This window comes from Osmerus eperlanus, unplaced genomic scaffold (assembly GCF_963692335.1).
Source record: "Osmerus eperlanus unplaced genomic scaffold, fOsmEpe2.1 SCAFFOLD_238, whole genome shotgun sequence".
Lineage (NCBI taxonomy): Eukaryota > Metazoa > Chordata > Actinopteri > Osmeriformes > Osmeridae > Osmerus > Osmerus eperlanus.
The window spans coordinates 6054-33807 of record NW_026911114.1 but is presented as its reverse complement, the minus strand read 5'-3'; the positions used below and the strand labels follow the sequence as shown (position 1 = coordinate 33807).

Here is a 27754-nt window from a genome sequence, read left to right as displayed (position 1 = left end):
TGCATGTACAACATTGTTTATTTACACAGTAAAAAAACAAAAAAAATCACTGAAAGAACAACGTATGAATTCATACAAACAGTCGATATACATTTCCATTCAAGCCTAAGAAAGAGGCTTTCAATGACAAATCATAAAAGAACATTTGAAAAATGAAGAAATCAACCCCTAAGGCTGTTGTGATGGCGATAGGCTTTTCAAGAGCTCTTATTATTGTGGAACGCTTAATCTCCCTCTTCCTCCCTGCCCTCCTCACAGGAGGCCTCATTCAGAACCTCTAAAGGGACTTTGAAGGTGTTAGGTGAAAGAGGGAGAAGATGAACATTGTTTTTATTTCAAAGGCGGCATGGACCCACAGCACTCCATCCTCTGAGGGAGGTGAGAGAGCGTGTGTGAGAGATGATAGGGAGTTGGTTCAGCACAAAGGGAGCGGATTGGAAGATATACAGATGTGTTTGAGAGGCCAAGATAAGCAGTTGACCTCCAATCTGGGAACCAATCTCCAGTCATGATCTCGGCTCTACCCAATATGGATCCAAGCACCATTCAGATTAACACAACGGTACCATGACCCCTTTAGGTGCTCCACATTTTTTTTTTTTACGATGAACCCCCCCCCCCACACACTACATACCTGTCAGTAAACCACCCAACCACCCAAAAGTAAATAACAGAAATTTGGCACAATTTCAAGATTCCCCTGCATTTGGCCAGAAGGCATTGCATTTGAAGCTTGTAGAAATCTGGCCAATAATACCAGCTCTCTCTCTCCAGCCGCTGGATGTGATTTCCTAGTGAGCAGGCATGGAAACAAACACACACACACACAGATCAGTGCCTGATGAACTATCAGACGATCTGCTCCTATTTTCAGCACAGTCTCTATCCTCTGTGTCTTGGACTGGCAGTCTATTCACTGCTCAACCACGTACTGCACGGACACAGGCAGCTTGTTAACCCCTGAATCCGGCTTCTGAACATCATGCTCTGTGCATCAGAAGATGTCTTCGCCTCACACATGTAGGTTTGTTTTGCGCCTTCGGTCTGTCACAATCACAAACAGATTTACAAGCACAGTTTACTATTCAACACTTCAAACACAAACAGGGCAATGGCACGGGCAATCCAGGAGCCCACTGTATGGACTCAGTTTGCGTTTGAGTTAGGATCATATCTATAATCATATTAAAGCAATATGTACAGTACTACTCAGGTACTGTAGTGTTGCGTAATCATTATGGTTGATCTGGTCAATCAAGTCCCTAAAGAGGAGATAATATAAGAATGTAAATGTGCCACAAATTACACACCTAGGAGAAACACGTTCAACCCTTTTCCACTATCTTCACATGCTCTGCATTTTACAAGGTGTTGTTTTTGCTCGTGTGCTGTCAAGCAGCTGACTGGGCTGCTATAACTCGGAGCGGAGCTTTGTGCGTTTGATGTCACAGCGAGCGCCAGGCCTGTTTGAGCCAGCGACCCTGCCTGGACACGCTTAAAAAAACCCCAGAGCAGACAAGGTTCCGAGCCTCAGATTCCCAGCGTAGCGCGGCAATGCTGCCCAGAGCTCGCTAGCCAAAGCGTATACCCCTCCGTTCTCCGCAACACATCAGCTCTAACTCACTCTCCCGGGACGCCGTGCCTCGATAGCTGCTATAGCATCCCGTGCCTCGAGATGCGCTCGCTTTCTGGGGTTTAGGGTGAGTGGTTGAATATTGGATCTGTGGTTTCAGCACACCGTAGCATTCTAGTTTTTCCGAGTTGTCTAGCTTGGCCTGATAGGGATAGGACATCTAAGCCCACTGGGGGATTGGAGATTCTGGAGGTCTGGTCTGGCACAGATTCAGTGTAAACAACACAAGCACAAGGCGGAAGGTAACCGCCTCAAATCCCCTGCCCTGATAGGATCAGTTCCTGGCAGGCATGTTGGCTGGGTTCTCTCAGTAGAAACGGTGCAGAGTAGATACGCTTTTCACCTCTCCCCTGTGAGAGAACCCTTTCAAGAACGCAACCCAGAGAACAGCCATTTAAAGAAAGCTAGCTTTCTTGTTATTGCTGGAACCTTTTTGGGAAGTTGTTCTAGCTAGAACCTTTTGTTCAGTGACACTGACTTTCTATCCATTAGGTTTTTGGGTTCTTCAGAGGGTTCTTGCATGGGAACAACCACAGAACAATCTAGGGTGTAGAGCCATAGACCAAAGAAATGTATTTGGTCCATGGGTGGTACCCAAGCAATACAAGAGAAGCTCAAAGACATTTCCCTGTGAGTACGGCTAAGGATGACACAAAACTCACTGTGAGTTTGAAACGATCCTACACGGACCCTTGAACACGCAGCCCTAAATGAATCTGTGCACCGCAAACAGGTTTGTCTATTAGAGAAGTGGATTACATTCATAAAAGAGTGAGATGGTTTTCAGAGACGACTTGCTGACTGGTCGGCTTGTATAGTTGGAGAGCCAAGTCATCCAACACAACACCACCGGAAACTTTGTAATTCAATTTCTAACAAATGAATTACATTTGGGATGCTGCAGTTTCTGAGGATGTAGCTAACAATATTAAATCACAGAATTTAAACAGGCGCTGGGTGTTGGTAAGGCAACCCAGGAAAAGTATCTGGTTGGCCGCTCGGCACAGGGTTACAATTAAGTGTTTTGAACAACTGCTATATTTTGCCCACCCTCTAAACCACATCATCAAACAGAACACTATCAAATTGTACTCTTTATCCAATGGTGGGGCCACCAAAGCCTTTCCCTAAATCAACCTTATATATACACAACGGACTCCTGCTTTTGCAGTGAAAGCCAGTTGTAAAGTGCAGAGTAGAGTGACAGTAGAGTGACAGCAGATTGACAGTCTCTTGGCAGATAAGTCTGTGCAGTCATGCGAGAGAGAGTGACAGGCATTGAGCACAGATACATCAACAGCGTCTTCAAAACACCCTGATGGTGACACCTTAAGACTTTTTCAGGAAGGTATGTAAGAAGTATCCCACAGCAACAGGGCTGTAGATCAATAAAATGTACATCCATCTCAGTTAAGAGTACAGATAATGTGTTTGAGGAGTGCCTGGTTACAGCTTGCTCATATCGAGATATGTCGCTAAAAGGGTATGTTTGTGTTTGAGTGAGAGAAAGAGTGTGTATAGCATGGAAGTATGTTTGACATTCAGTGCAGAACACATGGATAGAAATGACTAATACCTGTCAAAAAAAGTGGACTATTCCTTTAGGAAGAACAAGAGAACCCGAAGCTCTCTGTAAAGCACAGTTTCACGACAGCAAAAACACACCCAGAGATATCACAAAACATCTTGTCTATCTAAAACTAGGGATCTATTGCTATCATAGTTAGCCCCAGTGCTAGCCAGGCTCAGCTACAGCAGATCAAGGTTCAGGCCCACTGCGTCTGGCTCCCATCTCAGCTGAAGGTTTTGTCTCTTGATCGGTTCCGGCCAAAGGTTCCGGAATCACCTCTGGTTCTGGTCATGGTTTCCTTCCTTTGTTGGTCCCACATTTAGTGGCTATGGCTTTGGTTCTCCACTCCACCATACCTCAGCCCTAGAACGCCAGAACCTGACCCTGGAGAATGGCTGTGGTGGCTCTTCCGTTCTTGGGCGGTTTCTCCGAGGAGGGGGGGGGGGGGGGGAGAAGGTCGGAGGTCGTAGTTCAGAGGTCACAGTGGACGGTGCTGAAGCCCGGCAGGGTGACCCGGCCCTTTTTATTCAGTTCCTCCTCAGGGCCCTGGTTGATCCTCTGGATCAGGGTCTTCTCAAACAGCAGGGGGTGGTAGGCGCCCAGCGTGCAGGCGGCATCGTAGTAGGGCTCGTGGTAATGGCACAGGTCCGTCTGACGCAGCGAGGGGATGTACTCGTACACGTGCACCTTCTCGCACAGCGCCATCATCAGCAGGATGCCTGCAACGACGGGGAGAGAGGGAGAGAGAGAGAGAGAGAGAGAGAGAGAGAGAGAGAGAGAGAGAGAGAGAGAGAGAGAGAGAGAGAGAGAGAGAGAGAGAGAGAGAGAGAGAGATGGTTCTGAGTTTTTTTATTTACATGGTGATTAAGTGGGGGTATTTGTGTGGAGTGTGTACACAGACTCTACTGAACTGCATGCAAGCGACTGGTTTACGCTCTGCACACACACCATCTGTACAGTTATTGTGCTGTACACACAAAACACGCAGAAATCTGGATGACATTCCATTTTGGCCAGCGACTTTGCCCGCTGTTACAATTTCTCCATCGCAATTCCTGGCCATTGCGCAACCAATCTAATATATAAAATCTAATAAATCACAGGAATATATCCCATTCTCTCCGACTCACCCTGCCTATGTAGTGGCCCTTCTGTAGTGACACTTAGACCACAGTCCGCTGCCAGCGATGTTGCATTCCTGATGGCCTGAGGCCACGCTAAATACGCTAAGAACACGCCACTCTGCTGGGGCAGCAGAGGACATTAGGGTGGCCCTTTGCACTCTCCGCTGGGGCAGCAGAGGACATTAGGGTGGCCCTTTGCACTCTCCGCTGGGGCAGCAGAGGACATTAGGGTGGCCCTTTGCACTCTCCGCTGGGGCAGCAGAGGACATTAGGGTGGCCCTTTGCACTCTCCGCTGGTCCACTTCCTGTTGATTACACATCAAAACTCAGGCAGCAGGATTTCTGCTTGGACAAACTCTGGGAACATATACATTTGGCATACGTGTCAGGAGAGGTCAGACACACACCTCTGGCAGAGTTTGTCCGCTGTATGACTTCCCTCGAGAGTGTGTGTGATTGTGTGAGTGTGTTTGTGTCAGATTCTATCAAGCGAGAAAGTCACTCTCTTAAAAGCACACACTTAATCCCCTCTCTCTACCCATCACTCCCCTCTCTTTACCTCTCCACTTCTCCCCTCCCTCCCTCCCTCCCTCCCCCAGTTCTACAGGTGTTTCCTGATCATGTTTCGTTGCAAGCGGCGGGCGATGGAGAATGGCCCGTCTTCCATGCCCTCCAAGACCACAGTGATCCAGCTCAACCGTCGGGTCCACAGCAACACCGTGGCCTGCACCGCTCAAATCTCCACGGGCCTCAACCATGGTTGCAGCACCCCGGCCACCGAGCGCACCAACCCCCTAGAGGTCACCTCCTGAGTGGGCACGGTGCCAGCAGAGGCCTGCGGGGAAAGTCATGGGGGACTCCCACCATGACCAATCACGGAACAGCACTGCATGGTCAATTCTGTCACATTCACCGGACCGATTCTGATGATGCCGCCAGAATAAATTCCCTTGTCGAGGACTCTGGAGTCTGTCCATTTAGTGTGTTTACATTGTGTGTGTGTGTGTACAATAAACAGAAAATATTGTATACGTGCATGTTGTATCTCAGACAAACGAGTGTGTGTGTGTGTGTGTTGACGGGTCTCCAACAGAGTGGGTGTGTGTGACAGACATGTACAATAAGGAGTATTGAATGTGCAATTTGTGCATGTTGTTTCATCTAGTGCCTGTTTTCTCTGCTTTGTGTGTGTACAACCCCTGTTCAGGTGTAAATATCATGTTTCCATACAGCTTCAGCTCCATCCCTCCTCCACTCAGCACACCCTGTCACCCCTGACCCCGCCTCCCTCACCCCGCCTCCCTGACCCCGCCTCCCTCACCCCGCCTCCCTGACCCCGCCTCCCTCACCCCGCCTCCCTCACCCCGTCTCCCTGACCCCGCCTCCCTGACCCCGCCTCCCTGACCCTGCCTCCCTCACCCCGTCTCCCTGACCCCGCCTCCCTGACCCCGTCTCCCTGACCCCGCCTCCCTGATCCCGCCTCCCCGACCCCGCCTCCCGACCCCGCCTCCAGCTGCTGTGCTCCGTCAGAGGAGGCAGAGACAGACAGCGGTGCAATAAGCTCCCCGAGGACACAGCTGCTTACAACTGTTGTGAGATGATGAACCCATGTGAGATGATGAAGGTGTCAGAATCCCTCCAATTGTGGCTTCACCCTCGCCTGTACAAAGACAGCTCTGTGGAGATGATTGTGTTTCTTGGTTTCTTTTCAATATGGTACAAATTCTCTCATACTGACAAAAGATTGAGAGATTCCAGAGCATTACCTTGGTTTATCTAGAGCGACAACACAGAGAACAGACTAACACACCACCCCTCTCTGGTTCAGACTGTAATACACAGACACAGACACGCAATGACACGCAATCTCTGTTACCCAACACCACATTATACACTTTGACATTCTTCATTCACACCGGTGTGCACACACACATACACAATAGCTGTAAATGCAGGGATAAACCCCAACAGTGATTCACGCATCATGTGATGAGGGAAACACAAAGATCTACAAGCACCCCCTGCTTGTAGGTCTTTGTGTTTCCCTCATCGTGTTTGGTGAAAGCCAACTTGCTCTTGCTGGACTGTAATTTGCCGTCTTTGAGAATACCACCCCACCAAACACACTCCCCCTTCCCCTCGTTTATCTGGTCTTAATGTCAGTATTAATGAGAAACAAAAAAAACGGAAGACCCCCCCACCCCCCACATCACCGCTTGTATGGCATTTGCAGTGTAATCTTGGTAACTGCTTCTAGACGTAAGTGCTAAGTGAAATATATCATGACAAAGTGTTCTGATGCTGGGTGATGCATAGCACCACACACACACACGTCTAGAAACAGGATACAGTGGCTCATACAGATTACAATGCTGCTGCTGTTCTACGGTTGAAAGTAACTTATTTAACTGACTTACGACCGCTTAATTATTTCCAACACGATTACTACTGTAAAAAAATACATATATTAAGTACGTAAGCATGAAAACGTGTGCCACTGTGTCCTCCTAAGGCTGAGTAAAACTGACAGCAAGAATGTGTCCATGTATATTTATCACCAGACAGGTAGGATCTTAGGAAGCTAGGCCAGGAGATACAAGGACAGCCCTCCAAACATTAAACTTCCAGCATGCACCTCTGCACAATGGCTTGTGTGGCACTATGGAGCCCTTGTTTGATCTACGATCTGGTAATCTCCCTTCCTGTTGATGTCAAGCATCTATTGCCAACGTATAGGGATTATGAGGCCTGCTGCCTGCAGGAAAGCAGGAGCATAAGTTCAGAGGACAGCAAGTTAATAGTTCAAACAGAAGGCAGCAATTGACATGCCGCAGAAGCCATGCTCAAGGGGTGTAGAACGTACACACACACACACACACCAGTTGCTTTGAAGTGGGAGGCCAGGTGAAATGTGCCAAAGGCATGAGATTACATATGTGTGTGTGTGTGTACACATTTGTATGTATGGGCACGTGTTGGTGGTACCTATGAAGCCCGACGAGGGCGGGTTGGGCTGGATGTTCTCTCGGGTGTTGCCCTGGACCAGATCCCAGAGCTGCCACACGTATCTGGGGTGCAGCACATAGAACGGCTGGCTGGGATTCAGCCTCCGGTGCTCCACATACGGACTGAACAGGTTGTAGTCCGGGCTGGCATACCACTGAGGGAGAGAGAGAGGGACGGAAAGAGTAGGAGAGAGAGACAGAACAAGCAAGAGTGCGGGGAAAGTGAGAGGGCAGAGGAGGGAGAACAGATAAGTAATTATTGCCTGCGATCGTGATAGAAAGCATAATGGTGTGTGTCAGTCAAGCAACAAAAAAAAGGTACAGCAGTTAAAAAACGGATGCCTGTGTTCATAATTGCATACTTTTCATCCATATACACACACAAACACACCCTTATTTTTCCATCAAAGTTCCTTGTGTTGACAGATTGGATTAGAACATTTATTGTTACTCTGCTTTCCTTTGATAAGCTGCAATAGAAGGACACGTTCATGATGAAAACATGCCATCAGCGCGTAAGTTCTACCTGGCAACTGACACCAATGAATAAACATGGGGTGAACTTGATTTATCACTCAGTGAAATACCACTGGAACATTCCAGCTTCAGGGGATCATCTAGCAAGGTATCTGACCCGAGGTATTTGACCCGGGGTCTGGACCAGTGCTTTACATCCATGTAATCCATGATGGTACGCACGTCAGGGAAAAGATCAAAGCATTAGTAGAATTTTCAGGGGTTCAGGGTTGTCAAATTATTCAAAGCTCTTAAGAGGTTTGACCAAATTGAGTAGTAGTAGTTTCAATGCATGACGCAAACCACCCTCCAACTAGTAGCATGCTATACATAGATCCCAGCAGCATCCCATGCATGTACTAATGACTCCAAATGCAGAGTGTGCTTATTAAATTGATGATGTAATGTAAAGCAGGGATTGAATTATTCTATTCATAAGAACACACGGAGCGAAGTGCGGCCATGATTCTATTTCCTGTCGCCGTTTCCAGAAATAGAAGCAAGGCGCTTCCAGAAGTCCGAGGAGTTTATTATCGCTCCATTTACGTGATCAAAAAACGCTGTCACCTGTTCAGGAAATGAGAATGAGCCAGAACAGAGAGGGCGAGCGGGACGGAGGAAGATATAGATTTACATTTAGTCATTTAGCAGACACTCTTATCCAGAGCGACTTCCAGTAAGTACAGGGACATTCCCCCCAGGCAAGTAGGGTGAAGTGCCTTGCCCAAGGACACAACGTCATTTTGGCACAGCCGGAAACGAAACAACAACCTTCTGATTACTAGCCCGATTCTCTAACCGCTCAGCCACCTGACTCCCGACTCTGATATACACACATGTAGCAAGATGGGAGACAATTGGCCCAGTGAAACACGCAGAAGCCACGCGCTGAAGAGAGGAGAACACTAGAGGGAGAGAGGACGGACGGATGGAGAGACTGAGGGACAAGGAGAGAGATGAAATGGGGGGGGGGGACGTCTTGACGGATCACACGTATGAACCACGCGAGAGCTGCACACGAGGACATTAATAATGGGTGGGGTCAAAGACGGAGGAAGGAGAGGAACAGAGGAAGATGAGATTGGGTGGAAGAGATGGATAATGAGGTGGAGATACAGGTTAGATAGATGTAGGTTAGATAAAAGGACAGGGTGAGGATGAGTGGGATATATGTAAGCGTGCGTGCGTGTACATGTCAAAGGGTACAGTGTGTGTGTGTGTGTGTGTGTGTGTGTGTGTGTGTGTGTGTGTGTGTGTGAAAGGGTGTGTGCGTTTGTGTGTGTGTGTGTGTGGGGGGGGGGGGGATATCGAATCCTGTGTCCTTGGCTGGAGCAGAAAGATAAATGAATGTAACGTTTCCACTCATGGGCTCTGTAGCTACAGCTCAATATGCAGGGGTGGTTAGGTCTGCAAAGACTACCGTGCCCTACACAGCACCTTGTCCACACACAGGTGCTGTGTAGGGCACGGTAGTCTTTCACACACACACACACACTGTACCCTTTGACATGTACACACACACACACAGTGTGTGCGCGTGTGTGTGTGTGTGTGTGTGTGTGTGTGTGTGTGTGTGTGTGTGTGTGTGTGTGTGTGTGTGTGTGTGTGGGTACCTCGTGTAAGTTGACAGTATAGGGTGCAGGGTCCCATGCCACCAGAGTCACATTCTGATAGAGGGAGCTGGTGTTGAACCTGTGCTTGGGGTTGTCCAGGATCTAGAACAGAACACACACGTTGGGTTACAGGAAATATAAATATAAATATTTATATAATATTTATTATTATATATTATTATTATTTATTATATTTATATTATTATAATATTTATATTAATATAAATATAAAAATCCGTAGCTCGTTTACAGGAAACCACACAGACTCATACAGGTACAAATACAGCCCAAACGGCAAACGCACACACGCTCAAAGTACACACACACTCAAACACACACACACTCAAAGTACACACATAATATTGCAACAACCATCATCCTGACCTGTGCAAATACACCAGAGTTGATCCTTTTTTCATTAAACCTTTGTTTCAGGTAGCAAACACTATACACACACACACACAGGAGAACTGGACACACAAGTTCACGTTTTTCAGTATGTGTGTATTATTCATGTAGATTATTCATATGTAGATGAGCCATGTCATATGCTGCTCCATGGTCATGCATACATTAAGTGAGTGAGCCACAGATTGTTCATGATCTCTAGCCGCTAATCCATAAATCACATGAATTATACTTATTTGTGAATGTTTGTGTAATGAGGACTTTACACATTCATGTATCCTTCCGAACTCCGGTGGACTCTGACAAACACGTACACCCAAGACACAAACGGCCACACACACACACACACACACACACACACGCATGCACACACAAACAGGCTCACCTGGGAGTTGATGACCCGGATGGTGGTCTTGTTTCCCACATCCTTCTCAAAGCCCTCGGTGGGGGCCGCGTTGAACCGCAGAACTGCATCGTGGGAATCTGAGGAACACAACCCAGAAACCACAACACGTGTCACCGGGAGCTGAACATGTGAACTGAGATCCAAATCAAGCCCAGGACCGGGACCAGAACCAAGCCCAGGAGTAGACCAGACACGAGTCACGACAACACCACTCTGCCTACAGACCCAGAGGCAGTGGCGGCTGGGAAGCCCCCGCAGCCCCCGCGAGGCGGGGGGGCCCCCACGCCCTAAGGGCCCCGCCCTGCATATCAAAAAACAGACTAATGGCCAATATAAAATATATATATATAAAAACAAGGAAAACACTTTGAGGGCGCTCATTGAGAGCCCCAAGTTTCAACTGCCAGGTAAAGGAATTCCGTAATGTAGGCAACGTAACAGATCTTCATCCACTTCCATGGGCTAAATAGTCTCAAAATCCCAGAATCTGGCAACAATGGCTTTTGCGCATCTTACGTGCCTTTTGCGCCATTACGCCTATTGAACGCGCACATTTAAAAAATGCTAATCATTACGTTCTGCTAGATGACGGTAGAGACATGAGTAAAAGAAAATATGCAAGCGGTGCCCAAAAGCGCAGCAATAAACTGTTGTCTGAACAAGGTCGAACAAAACGAAGATTACACACTTATTTAGACCAGCCAGAGAGGAATATTAAAGACATCTCCACAGACGAAACACTACCGCAGCCGCAGGTAGCTAGCAGCAGCACGTCTTCACCAGCAACCAACAATAAATATACTTGCTTAGCCTACTTATTGGCAAGAATAAATGTTTTCCTGATTGTGTGTTATTTCGGCGATGCTATCCTTGGTGCTGACGACAAATGTGTGGCGGCCTGCAGAAACCCTTCACATCGTGAACATTTGGGTCTTATACATATTTGGAAACTACAAACTCTCCTGAATACAAATCTGTTCATATCACTCAGATATCTTTATCACAACTGAAGTTACATAATTTTAAAGTTGACCTGTGTCAAAAAGTTATAAGCTAGAAAATTGCATTCAAAGATTCCACTCCGTTTCATTCTAATTCTGTGGCGAATATGGAAAGAAAATCATTTTGTTCGTAATCACGTTGTGAATGTAAATGTCAGTTTAAGTATAAGCTACATTAATAACTTCTTAGCAAGTTATTTTTAGTTGTTTGGAGATGCTGCAGCACTCAAAAGAGCAGGCAAACTAAGCATTTGATTTGAAATGGCTTGGAAATCCATTGAAATTAACTGTTTTTAATAAGTAAATATATACTTTTTGTACATTACAATGAAGTTTAGGGTGTTAACTATAGAAAACATCAAAAATCTCAATTTTGACAGAAAACGATTTTCGATCTTTTATGGCGTATAACCAACAATGAGCTGCCGCGACATCCGACGGGTTTCCGAAGGACGCCACACAAATAGGCTGCTGTTGTGCTTTTGTTATTTTTAAACTTTTTTATTTCTCTCACACATATAGAGGCTATATTTAAAGGTAGACAGCAATGTATAAGATAGGATGGAGATACATTTTGAGTGGATTTAGGGGAGGGGCCTCGAGCTCCGACTTTGCGGGGGGGCCTCTGCAAAGTCCCGGCCGCCACTGCCCAGAGGGACCCCCTCAGACCTCCCCCTGACAGAGCCTGGTCATTCAGTCTAAATAGTCCACACATCTGGATTCCACCATCAACATTTTGGAGCACACATTTTTGGCAGACCACTTCAAAAAGCCTGAAAACAAAATCGATCATGCGCTTTAAAAGGTGCCCGTCCCTAACTAAATCCACTAGGGTGTCCTTATCGAGCACAGTGTTTACTCCCAACAAGCACTGTGATTGGGTGAGAGGACGTTCCACATAATCGGTCGTGTTTGGAGGGTGCTTCTGGGTAATTCAAACAAACAAATAAACCACGCACGCGCGCACACACACACATACACTGACTGAGGACGCCTTCTGGAACGCTGCAGTTTACTCAGCTTTAGAGAAGGTACACAAACACACACACACGTGATGCACCTCTATGCTTTTTGTAATTCCACCTATACTGTACACGTTCCACATGTGTGGTTATGGCTGTCAACATGTTTTCAGTTTCTATCGATCAGAATGAAGGAGAGCTTCTCACATGTCACAGAATGTGAGAATGGAGATAGATAATCACCTTGAGTTCCCTGGTGGAGGTCAGTGTAACCATCGCCAGTTTTTTTTATATAGCTTGTTACTTTTCTAGCACTGACAGACCCCCTGCTCTCCCTGAACTAACAGAAGCAGCAGGAGAGACCTCTAGTGGCCGCAGTGAGAAACTGCAGCCCCTCAGCCGCACCAGGGACACTCAACACCCCATCCGTCACTTTGAACAGTCATGCATTATGGTGGAGGTTTGCCTTGAAGCCATTAACAAACCAGCACAGGCTTTTGATGCAGTTATAATGTGTCCTTCTGCTGTCCTTCACTCACAGTGTACACAAGCACACCCGCATAAAACACACGGCATGGCTCTTGGATACCAAAATGTGAACATTACAACACACAAACACACACACAATCTCACAGTTGTGCATGTTGGTGGATAAGATCAAGGACTAGTAATCTGTGCTGCAATCGATAAGTAGACATTGCTTCGCTATACTTTAATTTGACAAGTGGATGATTGATGCTCCCATCTGAGAATGAAATCTTGTGTGTGCATCTGTGTATATATGTGTGTGTGTGCGTGCGTGCATGTATGCGTGCGTGTGCGTGTCACAGTGGATCGGCATTCAGCACCTTCACCACCTCTAACCAACACCTAGGGAAGCAGTGTCCTGTCTGACATTGGGAGCGTGTGTGTGTGTGTTCCCGCTCTGAGCTGACAGACGCAGCCATACATACTAGCAACCTTGACAGTTGGACACCCCTGGGTTGCAATCAAAAGCTCCTTTGAACTAAATTAGGATTCAGAGAGTGAGTGGAAGGTTTGCATTCGCATTTGCAAACGGTCATATTGCGTTTTCAGAGGGAGCGACAAGCCTGGGTTTGGACAGTGCTGGTTCCAGAGAGACAAGCTAGGAACCAGACTTTTCTAGAGATGTAAGCGTTTGGCCACTAACAACCAGCCTGGTGATGAAGTAGAGTCTCCAACACTGCAGTACCAAACAGCTAGACGAGAGCTGGTCCCACCTAGACTGACAACTTTGTTCATGTGTTCATTAACGTGTTCAGGTGTTCATTTAGACAGACATGCAAAGCGACATTCAGAGGGGGAATCAAACCTGCAGCCTTTCAATCTAACACCAAGGTAAACACCTGGGGTTTTGGGTTGTGTTCATGTTTGAAAAGCAGCACACTGTCCTGGGTAAGTCTGTCTCAGGATGGAGATATGTAGGGGTGTCTAGAAACAGACAGCTATTCACAGTCAATGCCACTCATGGCGCAGTTCATGCAAACCACCACAAGATGGCAGTACAACACAGCCAACAGGCCCAACAAGCACAGATCCAGACAGACGCTGAAGACAAATCTATACAACATCTGCACCAACAGCGAGTGGTCTAGACTGTCAGTGGACACATATAATTGCAACAGTCGTAGAGTCTGTCAGTTAGAAGAGGCTGATGAATGGCATTAAGCTTTGGGAAGTAAGAAGAAACTTGTAGAAGATCAATGTAGCTAGATTTCCCGCCGTGGTCTGGTCTATAAAATATGTGTAGCAGAGTTCGACTCCCCCTGCAGTTACAAGAAGGCTCAATAATTCATTAGTCAGTTACGTTCATCAACAAAACAGAAAAGATCAACCTCCCTCCCCTCTCCCCACCACCTCCCTCCCACGCTCTCCCCCTCTCCCCACCACCTCCCAACCACCTCCCTCCCCTCTCCCCACCACCTCCCTCCCCTCTCCCCACCACCTCCCTCCCACGCTCTCCCCCTCTCCCCACCACCTCCCTCCCACGCTCTCCCCACCACCTCCCTCCCACGCTCTCCCCCTCTCCCCACCACCTCCCTCCCACGCTCTCCCCCTCTCCCCACCACCTCCCTCCCACGCTCTCCCCCTCTCCCCACCACCTCCCCTCTCCCCACCACCTCCCTCCCACGCTCTCCCCACCACCTCCCTCCCACGCTCTCCCCCTCTCCCCACCACCTCCCTCCCACGCTCTCCCCACCACCTCCCTCCCACGCTCTCCCCCTCTCCCCACCACCTCCCTCCCCCGCTCTCCCCCTCTTCCTCCCCCCCCCCCTCCCACCTCCCTGCCTCCCCCTCTCTCTTTTGTTTAGTCTCACTGATAACCAGACCCTTAATCTCATCCAGTACAGTGCGGGAACATGCAGTAATGCAAACCACTCTTCTCTGCAACATAGAACATAGGAAGACATGCACCAGCTAGTTCTCTGTGTGTTTAGCTATGTGAGCTGTGGGCGTAGCTCAGGTGGTTAGAGCACTTGACTACCAATCAAGAGGTCACAGGTTCAAATCCCCCTCTGCACTGTTATGGATAAGATAAGATAATGATGATCATGTTGAACAGCCATGTGTTGTGGCATTATGGACTGCATTTAGCCTTGTGTGAATCTCGATGCTGAACATGCACACCTCCCCTAAGTAAGAACATACCCCTCTCCCCTGTGCATGTGCCATATGGGCTCTGCAGCATAGGCCTGCCAAGGACGAACTCATGAGCCCAGAGGAAGATGATGCCTTGTGATTGGTGCATCATGAAGCTATAGGGGTGATGTGACAACAACTTGATTGGCTAGCGGAGGGGGGTCCTCTCTTTCTTCAGACGAGCCATCTGTCGCACGGTTCACACTCCCCCCAGGACCCCGGGAGCAGCCAATAGAGGCAGGGCCACGCCATCACACACACACACACACACACGTATGCACACAGCACAGAACTAATGAGGCCTATCAGAATCCTACTCAAGATAAGATCACATTTACATTCTTACAGACCATTCAGAGCCGCTCAGCTGTTCCTTTCTGAACATTTACAACTAGGGCCACACTATACTACCACCTCCCTCTCCCCTTGCCGCTATCCCTCCTTCCCTCCCTCCTTCTCTCTCTCCCTCCCTCCTTCTCTCCCTCCCTCCCTCCCTCCCTTCCTCTCTCCCTCCCTCCCTCCCTCCTTCCCTCCCTCCCTCCCTCCCTCCCTCCTTCCCTCCTTCCGTCCCTCCCTCCACTCACCGATCTCTTGTCCCAGTCCAGAGTGCAGGATGGCCCCAGAAGACGCGACCACGGCGCAGCTCCCGAAGCCCTTCTTCCCCCCCCGCAGGTACAGCTCCTCCAGGCTCCTAGGGGGCACCAGCTCGGCCCAGCCCAGGTCGGAGAAGGGCTGCTCGGAGCCGTCGAGCGTGCGCAGCTGGGCGTGTCTCCTCATCTGGCACAGCAGGTCCCCGGGGCTCTGGGTCTCTCGCCGCTGGCCCGTGAAGGCCACGTGGTGCTTGTTGGTGCTCAGGTAGTCCTTCATGGCGCGCTGCAGTCTGGGGCTCAGCATCCCGGCCGAGGCGCGGCCCTTCCTCAGCCTCTGGACCACCGAGGTCGACTTGGAGAAGTAGTAGTCCTCGGACGAGTCGGCAGCCTCTCCTCGGCCCGCTGTCGTCCTACGAGCGTTCCCCTCCTCCCCCTCCTCCTCCACCACCTCCTCCTCCTCCTCCTCGCCGCCGTCTCCGCGTCGCGAAGCCTGGTTCTGGCGCCGGCTGGTGGAGGTTCTTTCCCGGTTCCGTGTCACCGGGTCGGGGTAGGAGCCCACGTTCTCCGTGCCGAAGGAGGACCAGGCGGCCAGGCTCTGAGGGTCCAGGTAGTCCTGCTGCGTAGCGTACTGGCTGTAGGGGGCGCCGTCTGGGCTCGGGCTCATCTCCAGGCTGGGCTCTGATGTAGAGGAAGAGTGTGTGGGGTCCAGGCCCGGATCTGTGTAGGCGGTGGAGAGAGGGGAGGCCGGCTCTGGACGGGAGCCCACGACGGTGTGGTGTTTGTGGGTCAGGCCTTGGACGGAGGCCAGGCGGCGGGTGTCGGGGTGCTGGGAGAGGGAGGAGAAAGAGGAGGAAGAGGCGGGGCCGGAGGAGGAAAGGGGCTCGTTCACGTGGGCATCCAGGAAGTAGGAGAGCAGGGCCAGGAAGAGGAGGGCCCAGGCTAGCAGGCCCACCATCACCAGCCGACGCCACTGCTTCATACTGGACATGGTTACACACACACACACACTCGTGTAGGCAAAGACCCTCCGCTCTCAGCCGAGCAGAGAGCAACCTGCCCGGAGTCTAGCCGGAGGGCCTGTAAAAGATTTAAAATGGTTGCTATTTTAATACGTCTCAAAAAAAAAAAAACAGGTTCAATTGAGCTGCATGTGTTTAAGCCAAAATATTATTTGGCCTTTTTCATTTGGATATCTTCCAGATCGTGTCTCTGGAGACTCACCTCAAACGATGTCCCTTGTATTTGTTGGAGTCCATAAATCTTCTACAGCAGAATTGGGCCCTGTGGAACAACAGAGTACAAATTAGCAGAGGGATTTGGAAGAAGGGAGAACAAGCACAGAAGCAGGGAAAGACACCTGCATGCGCGCGCACACACACACACACACACACGGAGGAGGGAAAACAAATGAACCACTAAATTGTTTGACACCTGAGCACCACATGTGTAGTGAGGTCCACAAGACCACACGGAGCCAACATCTTGCCACACCTGAAGAGTGATTCAATCACATTAGAATCAGCCCTTGTGACACCCTCAGTATGCTGATTACCCACCAAACGCCGATGCAAAGGAACCATAGAATGGGGGGGGGGACCTCCCCAATCTACCTAATCAGCCCTCCTGCTAGCTTGCATGCTTCAAAGGGCCTGATTTAGACAACACGTCTCCAGCGACCATTTGCTATCCGTTTCGGCGGCGATTTGAACAAAGAACATACCTTGATCAGAACTTTTGAGGAAAGTGCTTGAGACTTCACCTTTACCACAATAGTACAAGGTGGAGAATTATGAGAGGGATATTTGTGTTATGTTTGTTACTTTGTTTTAATGTTGTGTTCACTGAAATCTTGATTCTAGTAACAACTCCTTCTTCCTGAAAGATAACCACGTCATTCTTGGTATCTACACGAAGCTATCATAATAAAACAATCATTCAACTATATTTTGTAACTGTACCAAGATGTCCAGAACAATATTTGAACCATCGAATGATCAGCCAGAGATCAGATCACACCTTTGGTAGGTGTGAAGGAAGGAGGGGGGAGTTGAGAACCCAGCTTCCCCCAATCCACATCTGACCCCAGACGGGTCCTCCCTCGAACTGTATAAAGCCCTAAGATGACCATCAATCTCGGACTCCAGCGAAACCGACCATGGCATGAACGCCATCAGGATTGGCGTTCCAAGGACGTCGCCAAGCTTCTCCTGAGATTCAACTTTATAGTGATCGCGACACTATCTGGACGTTTCAACAGAAGAACCAAAAACGCAATTCCAAATGCGACTTCACTGAGATCCCGCAGACTCAGTCACATGACCCAGCGCAGCTGCGCTGTGACTTCAGATTCTTCAAATGGACCTTTGGCGCAAACCGCCCTCAACATCATTGATCAACCCCTGATCAAACGTAACTATGGCTAACGCTCTTTCCTCCTCGACATGGCATTGGCGTGAGCTCTGTTTATGATTTGTAAGGATGTAATCACTGACTGTACAATTTCTGCCTTTCTTTAAGTTAGACCATTTCATTCTGTTCATTGAAACCAATCTCTCATATCAAACCCATAATCCAACTTTTCATAAGATCTGTTTACCTTACTTGAATAAATTCATTGTAAAGATATTTTGACGTGCGTGTTCACTGATGTTACGATTGGCTCTACTCTTAGAACGAATTCATTCCTAAAGATGAGACTGAATATTACATATTAAACATAGGATTCCCTAATGTCCTAAACCAATATTAGGGTGGTGCCCCAGACTTTATGATAAATTAAGTATTTCTATCTTTAAACGAGCAAACCCCCGCTACACATGTAATGGTGAGTTTTCTGCTTGCGTTGTAATAGAGCCCATCTCTAGAGAGCAGAGGAGTAGCTGTGGGCAGGGAAGGACTCCTCTAGTCCTAATTATGGTTCTCTACTTCTGTGGGCTGACCTTGTGGTAGCCAAGCCCAGCTAAGGAGCTCTGAGTCAGGCAGAAAAGTCTCAGGGGAGCCCCTCTGGTCCTCCAGACCTCCCAGCAGGGCCCACACAGGGAAGCCAAGAATAAGCCACTGACCCCAGGCTACACTGACCCAAACAAGGCCCAGGCTCAGGCCTAGTTTCCCAGTCATGGATTAGGCTTAGTTCTAGCCTAAAACCCTTTTCACTGGAGATCTTTCTTTTTTCTCTTATTTTAGGTCTAGGCTTAATCCATCTGGGGAAACTGGGCCTGGGCCTGAGAGAGAGTGTGTGTGTGTGTGTGTGTGTGTGTGTGTGTGTGTGTGTGTGTGTGTGTGTGTGTGTGTGTGTGTGTGTGTGTGTGTGTGTGCGTGTGTAGAGTCTACGTCACCTGGCAGTAATCAGGATCTGTGCCCCAGTAATTGCAGTTAAACAACATGAATGTGGCACAGATGGAAAAGAGGGAGAAGAGGAGAGGAAGTGTGGAGAGAGATAAAGGGACAGGAAAGAGAGAAAACATACTGCAGAGCTAGAGAGCTGGCTGAGGAGGGACACAAAATGAAACGAGAGAGAGAGAGAGAGAGATAGGCTTTATTTTGAAGTAGGAAGGAAGTGGTTAAGTGTTGGAGGGGCTTTTGCCCTTAGGTTGATGATGATGTGGTCTCTGAGTGATGTGAGTGAGATTCAGGGCTCTAGAGTGCGACCAAAGTGCGAGGTACGGGTGCGACTACATTTTTTACTAGGTCGCACCAGTGCACCTAACCTCCTCGCATCCGCTGCCTCTCCAGGAACGAAGCGTTTGTTTCTTCTTTGACGGAACTCGCACTCATGGTTGGATCATATCGTGGTCTAAACTAATCAGAGACAGAAATGGGGCGGGTCTTTGCCTCTGATTGGCTGTGGTCCAGATATTCCTGTAGGCCTACACTGCTCCGTGCTGTGTGATTGAAATTACGACCTGAGCACCAGAGAATCAGTTATGGCAGACCTGGGCATTGTACGGCCCGCAGGGCCACAACCGGCCCACAGGCTGTTCATAAACAACTTTTCAGTGTTGGTGAAGATTAACTAGTTACAAATAAAATGAAACACCGATGTAATGATAATTTTAGTTTTTACTGTTACTTCGATAGTCTTTTCCTAGTTGACCAACATGTAAAATATTTATATAAATATTTACAGAATATCCTTATTCTTCTGATAACCAGTAGCAGCTAATCAAAATATATACTTTACTGCTTTTTACAATGGGGGAAAATGAATAGTGAGCAGAATTAAGTTCAAGTTATCGTTGATGCGGCCCTCCAACACATTTCAGGTTTCTCATGTGGCACCTTGTCAAAATTAATTGCCCACCCCTGAGTTACGGAGCTGGGCCATGGAGCTAGGATGTTGATGCTAGGGTGAGTGTGGCAAGCTGGTTTAGCCAAGGCCAAAGGGCAATAAAGCCAAATTACAGGTGTTGGCCATCTGAAGGGCATGCGACAGCAAGGTGGGACCCGCTATAAGACTTTGAGCCATGAAATGTTAGGTCTCAAGTTCAGGGAAGCACTTTTAAACAGTAGCACTTTCTATTTTAAAATGTTTTATTTTGCTTGCAATGTTTTAGTTTGGCAGCTCAGTGAAGCACTTAAAATATTTTTATATACAGTTTAATTGTGCGTCAAATAAAACCAATATTTACCTACACCTTATTCTTGTTTAAGGTAATTTACATAATATATATGAATGTATATGGAGCGTGATAAAAAGGTGACCTTGAAATTGTGGCGACGCAAGGAAAAATTTGGGTGCACCTAAATTTTGTGCTGGTGCACCTAAATAAAAAAGTTCGGCGCACCAGTGCAACCAAGGGAAAAAGTTAGTCTGGAGCCCTGGAGATTGAGAAAGAGAGGGTGACAGAAAAGAACCTGAGCCAGCGGAAGCCTCATCACTTGGTCTACTTACTGACGCACATCAAAAGAGAAAGGCAGCCTATAGCGACACATCCACATCCTAACGATGCTATAAAGATGACCGACACCTAATCTGTTATTGTCAGTAAACCCTGTTGAAACTGTTCTCATTACCTCGACTTCATAGTAAAACAAAAAATGTTTTGGGAAACAGTACAGTACACACAGAACCATTGTATCTAACTGTCCAATTTCAATTAAGTTTTGGGAATTTAAATAGTTCAAGAACAGAATGTCCTTACAAATCTACTTTAGAGCTGTCAGACCAACATGGCAATATAGTGAGAGAGAAAGACACACAGCTAGGGGGGAAATTGGGCAAAAGAAGGTTAGTGCAAAGCTATGTAATAAAATGTACATCCTCTATAATTCATCAGCTTTTCAGAGCATCCTGCTCTGTTAAGACACACGCACACAGCAAATACACACAGACATGACACACACACACAGGCACACAGACGCAACACACACAAAGAATAAACACACGGCACCACAAACAGTGACCTGATCTCTCTCACACCTCATTATCACTATCAGACACCACTTCCATGATGTTGTCAGCCTCGGGGCCCTGGAGAGCGCCCCCACAGGGACATTACCCTCTAGGGGGGAGAACTGAGAAAGACTGAGGAGTGGAGGAGTAGAGGAAAGGATGAAGGAGGAGAAGAGGAAAAAGGAGAGGCGGAGTAGAAAAAGAGAGGAGTGGAAGAACAGAACATCCACCTCCACACACACACACACACCAGAACATCCACCTGCACACACACACACACACACACACACACCAGAACATCCACCTCCACACACACACACACACACACACCAGAACATCCACCTGCACACACACACACACACACACACACACCAGAACATCCACCTGCACACACACACACACACCACAACATCCACCTCCACACAAGACACCAGAACAGCTTGAACCCAGACTGACACACGGGCCTCTCTGACCCTCTCCTCGGAGCCGCACATGGGACATCCACAGTTCCAAAAGAAGACATACAGACAGAGGGGAAGATGGAGAAAAAGCAAAAGATGGAAATAGAAAGGGAGGGAGAGAGCGAGACACTGGGTTTTGTAGAGTAAATGAGAGAGGGATGGAAGGACTTGATAATTGGGCCGCTGGAGATTGAGGTGGCTCATTAAAAACAAACCTCCATGAAAAGGAATGTGGTGGGAGAACGAGAGAGTGGTTTAGAAGGCTGTGATTACTAGAAGTGGGAGAAGAATGAGTCAGAGAGAACAAGATGTCCTCCACAATGCTGCTGCTCACTCTACTGGAAACACACACACACGCACAGATAAAACACAGGCTAAGCAGTTTGTTACTCATTAAATATTAAGTGTCCAGGAGTGATGAAAGTGTGCCTGTGCATACGTGTTCTTGTGAGTGTTCTTAAACCCTTTCTCTTTTATGTCAAATAAGTGCCTTGGGAAAGCTACGACCTTCACTGAGGCAGAGTAGGTACTTATCTAATCAGCGGCAGCCTGCACAGGAGAACACACAATAGATAGAGGGGTGTGAAGTCAGGGTGTACGGGGGAGAAACAGTATGTTCAATCCGAAAAGAGGGAGGCGCCGAAAGACATAGAGAAAAGAGAGAGAGAACATCCAGAGAAAAGATAAGGAGATAATATTATTTGTGCCGATTTAATATACACTCCCTGACTGCCCCCCCTCCCTCCAGGTTCACCAACCCCCAGGCCCAGGTGCAAGCCAAGTTATTATTACTGTACACTGAGTTTAACCCTCAATGGGCACTGTGGTCCTAGGCACCACGCTCTGCTGTGGTGCAGTGGAGAGGTGTGTACGGGCCGCTAGCAGGCTAACGACTGCATTAATAGGCTGCATTTACTATCCGAATAATGCAGCACAGCTGAATAATGACCAAGGTGGGACATGTTTCATTCGATCAAAGCTGGACAAAGAAGGAGACGGGGAGAGCACTAGAGAAAGAGAGAGAGAGAGAATGAGTCAAGGAGTGACAGCAGGGAGACAGAGAGACAGAGAGACAGAGAGACAGAGAGACAGAGAGACAGAGAGACAGAGAGACAGAGAGAGAGAGAGAGAGAGAGAGAGAGGAGCGATGCATGGCAGTAAAAGAGAAGGAGGAAGACGCTCAAACAGCTTGATGCAGCAGGAGAACTTTGAAGAGCGAAAGCAGGAGTCTGTCAGATGAAGAGACGCAGCTGTCTCTGCTGGATGGAGGGATAATCTGTTGTTCATCTCTCCGCCCTCCTCATCCCTTGTTCCTCATCCCAAGAGCTAAACACTGAGGGGTTAAAGCCCCTCCCACAACGCCTGCCTGGTTCTAATCCTGCTGCTGCATTAGGAGTCACTTCCTGTTCCCAATAACACACAATACCTTCCCGTCTGACAGCGTATCCTGCTCCTTTGCCCTTTCTCCCGTAATTTTCCTCCCTTTACTTCCTGCCAGCAGGGGATACGTGACTGTGTGTGAGTGTGTGTGTGTGTGTGTTACCTATCCACTGGGCTGTGTGATTTTGTACCAGCCATGGTTGCGCTGTGTTACAGGCTTGAAGCATCTGGGGCTGAACACACACTGAAGGCCGCAGACGAGCTTGGCTCATTCTAGCCATGCCCTGGCCTGCCAATCAAACACGGAGTACATACACTCACACACAATAACACAAGAGTACAATAACACTGTCTCTGTAGGCCATCTTTCTCTCTCTAAGGACTACTCACTTCTTCTCCCTCTTTACACGAAGAATGGATTACAAGGACTAAATCCTATTTCAACGTCAGGTTAGTGGTTTTAAATGCGCTCGCAAACACACACACCGACACACAGGCAAGGTCTGATGAGGTCTGGGGCAGACCTGAGAACATGATCTCAATTATAGACTGATCCTGCAGAGGAGGATTAGAGCTGCTGTCCTCTTCTGAATCACTTCTCTCTCCCCTTTCCCCTTCTTCTCTTCTCTCTTCCATCACCCGCTGCTCTCTCTCTCTCTGTCCTGCCCGTCCTCCTCTATTCACCTCTTCTACTGCTTTGCTAAGACTCTCTACCACACTGAAGCGCCGACTAGATATGCTGTTTGAAATAGCGCGTGTTTCCAATGAGACACACCGGTTCTGTTCCCCTTCCAGACGGGCCTGGAGCTCTCACCTGTACTGAGACCTGGGGGGGAGGGGCGGAAGTCTCTCCCTCATTCACCCCTGCCTGTGTCATATTCCATCTGGTACACAGGATTCACACCTGACCTACATCGCTGAGCGGCATAATGCAAAAAACTAAATATATAATAATAATAATACACGGCCTTGGGCCGGTCTGCGTTTCAAAGTCCTGGGCTGTTTTTCAGTCCCAGTCCAGACCTAATGGGAAGCAACGCAAACCCTGTCATTACGGACAGGTGGATATGGTTCACTAAGACACGGAAGAGAGTTTGTTAGACACGACAGAGCAGTAGACAAAGACTGACTTCGAAAGATCATGCAGCTGCATGAGAGATGGGATTTTTCGTAGAGCTGTATTTTGAGATTATATCGAACCAAATAAAGTGTTTGAATGATCATCAGTAGACTGAGGGGTTTCCCGTTGGTATGGCAGTTACTCGACAGGATATGTATTGAGCCACTCTCCATATCCGGAGCTAACCACACAAACAGTGACACCACGTAGCATTGTATCACCATGTTTTATACAGCACAGACTCAAAAGCACACTACTACCACCCTTAACCCTTGTGTTATCTTCGGGTCATTCTGACCCATCAGTCATTGTGACCCACCGTCGTATTGCGACAGATTTACCGCATACAAAGACAAAGTGAAGCATTTTCTTTTAACCGTTGGGCTGTCTCAGACCCCCCACATTGCAAAGGTTAAAAGAAAATTATTTTAATTTGTTTTTGTATTGGGTAAAATTGGGTAAACACAACGATGGTTCGTTATGAACCTTTGGGTCATGTGACCCGAAGGCAGCACGAGGGTTAACTAACATTACAGACAATAGTTCTTTCTTTTTCTTGGGTTTTTAACAGGAGAGTTTACGTAAGAATTGAATGATTCATTCAAAGAAAGCCACGCCCTAGATTTGAACCAAACCTGCATACGTAGCACCAGGGCAAAACTATACCACTCCAAAATCAAGTTTCAGTTAAGTGCTCTGTTGACAAGGGGTAATGTAAAAGGAGAGGAGAGATGAAGAGACCCAAGGCCAGGCAAGGTAAAGAGAGGAGGTAGAGAGGAAGAGATGAGCAGAGGACAGCAGAGCAGAGGACAAGCCGGATTCTCCCCCCGCCTCCCGACCTTCACGGCCTGTCCTTTGGATAAATCTCACAGGACGCCGCGTCCAAACGACAGCCCATTGCCGGTGAGACGTAGGGTCTGGCACTCTCCAAGCACAGCCCACGCTGTGAGCCAGGATCCATCCAGGAAACACAGCTCTGCGTCGAACATTATAGCCCCATAAATACAGAGGCTGAGCACCAGGCCTACACAAGGCCCACAGCAGTTCATCCTGGAGACTGGACACAGATTCACCCCCTGGGGGAGACTAGGGGGAATGTTCCCTTCCTGGCCTGTTGGGGGGGGGGGGCAGATATGATGAAGGTGACTGCATAAATGACCCTCACAACTACAGGGAGACAAGCACCTCTCTAATACACCCCAGAGATGGCCTCTTCTAACTCTGATGGGTTAGAGGTTCCCGGAACCAGGCTCTTACCTATGAGAGCCTTTTATTATTGGTGGTACTGTTCAAGAATACAATAATGTAATTATCATTCATTGCTTTAAGACTTCAGACACACGTGCACAGTGCACACACACACATCCTGTGAGGCTCATACACAGGGCTAATTAAACACAAACATCTGTTCCAGTGTGAATTAGCTGGATTTATCGTGATTACATCACTAGCAAAGATAGAGAGAGAGAGAGAAAAAGAGGGTGAGAGAAAAAGAGGGTGAGAGAGAGAGAGAGAGAGGTGTGAGAAACCGCTGACCAACTCCAGACCAACTCCACACAGCCAGGGAGACTGACACACAGCCAGGGAGACAGACACACAGCCAGGGAGACGGACACACAGCCAGGGAGACGGACAGAGGAGCACAGCTGCTCTCAGTCACCCCCCCCCCCCCAGCCCCCCCAGACCTCCTCTTCTTCTGAAGCTCGTGTAAATACAGCTCTGCTCTGAACCCAAGTGTCTGAAATTACACCTCAACTTTCCCAACGTGCCCCGCTCCTGACCACCCCCCCCCCTCAACCCACCCACCCCCTCACACCTCGCATACCCCCTTTTACAGTCTCAACTGCAGCCTTCCTTCCTGGGAAACCCCTGATACGAGAGAGAGAGAGAGAGAGAGAGAGAGAGAGAGAGAGAGAGAGAGAGAGAGAGAGAGAGAGAGAGAGAGAGAGAGAGAGAGAGAGAGAGAGAGAGAGAGAGAGAGAGAGAGAGAGAGAGAGAGAGAGAGACACATTACACATCTGTTAAGACATTAGCTCGCTGACCTGCTTCAGGTATGTCTGTGTGTCTCTGTGTGTCTCTGTGTTTAACATGAAGTCCCTTGTTGGAGACTATGTGTGTGTACCAGTGAACACCTGTGGACTTCCTACCGTCCCTTAGGGAGTGTGCCCAGTTCAGGTCCAGAAATAGGCAGCTGCAGACCCAGAGAGGTGCCAGTCTGTGTGCTGTGCTAATTGGACAGAAATATGTGCAGTAACAAGAATGCAGATGTTCTAAGGCGGTCACAGCACTCAGGGGGTTGGTGTGTGTGTGTGTGTGTGTGTGTGTGTGTGTGTGTGTGTGTGTGTGTGTGTGTGTGTGTGTGTGTGTGTGTGTGTGTGTGTGTGTGTGTGCTTGTTGGGAACCATTAGAATCACAATTTGTATAGAATGATTTGCATATCAGGTTGGTTAGACCCTAGGAGCACCACTCTCACATCATTTACATGAACTAAACAAAGGCTGTTTGGCAACCTTTTAAACTTTCTTGAAGTGCAGCCTAATATGCAATAAACAAAGCTGTTTGCAGAATCCTTGAGTAATATGCTTATCCTCTTATAGACGAAAAGCAGCATGATTTGATGTGGGTTATTTTCGTTATCAACAACAACAAATGGAATTGCAATTCCTTCTCTAGCAGACACACTTATAAGCAGTGCTGTTCACAGTCCAATTTTAACCAAGATTATAAAGACAAACATACTCAAAATAACTTATCTTGAGCATGCTGCTCATTCGTATTCTTATATTCATACTCATATTCTTATATTCTTATTTTAATATACATTTAATATTCTAAATCAGTTCCGTGTTTGTGTAAACCTACGTGGCGAATAAACCGAATTCTGATTGTGCGACAGTCTCAAATGACCCTAACTAAATGTATCAAAAACACGTTAATGCGGGAACATTGGAATACATCAATTAGAATGACCTTTTAATAACCTAAAATGACATAATAATAATGACCGAGCTACGAGAAATATTCTACAACGAATTATTTATATTTAAAATGTCACATCTGACATTTCAAGTACTGCGTGACACAAGTGTAGCCTGTTTTTAAAAACACAAGAGGACATATTGATTAATGGAGACAGTCGAGTTTGGTCAACTAGGAAAACGATCACAGGTTTTTGCACAATATTACATAATTCAGTTCGATAACATGACAAATAGCTTTTGAAAGGATTCCAATTTGCTACATAGGAGAGTCGCCTATTCTACAAAATATACCAGCATCTTTCCTACCGTGGTTTGCCCCTTACCCAGAAAAAGAATACATACATATCAAACCCTAATTCAAATACCATGATTGGCGGTTACCAATATAACGATAAGTCCGGTGACAACACGGCGGACTGCTCGCACAAAGCGCTCCTAAGCGTGACTGCTTAGGAGCGAACGCTGCAGCATGAGAGAGACCGCGAGCACAGAACAAAGCCTTACCTAAAAAAGGTGCCCGTTTTAATTGTTCTCGACACGTCCGATATCCATTTTCTTCTGCCGTTTGTCTAGTCGCAGTGTGCGAAATGCACACCGCTATTTTTAAGCGCAGTGAATCAACCGCCTCCGCGAACGAGGTGCACATCGGTGTTGTCTGTCACATTGTTGCTGGCCTTTTCTTGCATCCACTTGATGTGTGGTCAAGGGGGCGGAGCAACTACCGCTCTTTGAGCTTCTCAACACCGAGCTGCTTTTACGCTGTAATGACTAGATGGGAAGTAATGGAAAGTAGGAAATACTTTGTTACTGTACTTACGTAACATTTTCTGGTAGGGCCTATCAGTACTTTACTTCACTATTACATTTTCTGACTACTTTTTACTTTCATTCCTCACAATTTGTACACAAATATCTGTACTTTCTACTTCTT

General features: G+C 47.7%; 1 protein-coding gene across 1 annotated transcript; it reads right to left on the bottom strand.

Annotated features, from left to right (window-relative positions):
- LOC134015635 (beta-galactoside alpha-2,6-sialyltransferase 2-like) lies at positions 1-27506 on the bottom strand. The gene is made up of 7 exons (XM_062455208.1): positions 27328-27506; positions 16711-16770; positions 15484-16566; positions 10255-10352; positions 9462-9563; positions 7313-7487; positions 1-3922 (listed from the first exon to the last, which is right to left on the bottom strand). The coding sequence occupies exons 3-7, from the start codon at positions 16475-16477 to the stop codon at positions 3675-3677; spliced, it is 1617 nt and encodes a 538-aa protein (XP_062311192.1). The 5' UTR covers positions 16478-16566; positions 16711-16770; positions 27328-27506; the 3' UTR covers positions 1-3674.
- Between the last annotated feature and the right edge of the window lie 248 nt (positions 27507-27754).

Excerpts from the sequence above, each read along its gene's own strand:
- LOC134015635 (XM_062455208.1), bottom strand. The coding sequence starts at position 16,477 with ATGTCCAGTATGAAGCAGTGGCGTCGGCTGGTGATGGTGGGCCTGCTA. Across the intron at positions 10,353-15,483 it reads TGGACTGGGACAAGAGATCG|ATTCCCACGATGCAGTTCTG; the intron begins GTGAGTGGAGGG and ends TGTGTTCCTCAG. Across the intron at positions 9,564-10,254 it reads TCCGGGTCATCAACTCCCAG|ATCCTGGACAACCCCAAGCA; the intron begins GTGAGCCTGTTT and ends GTTCTGTTCTAG.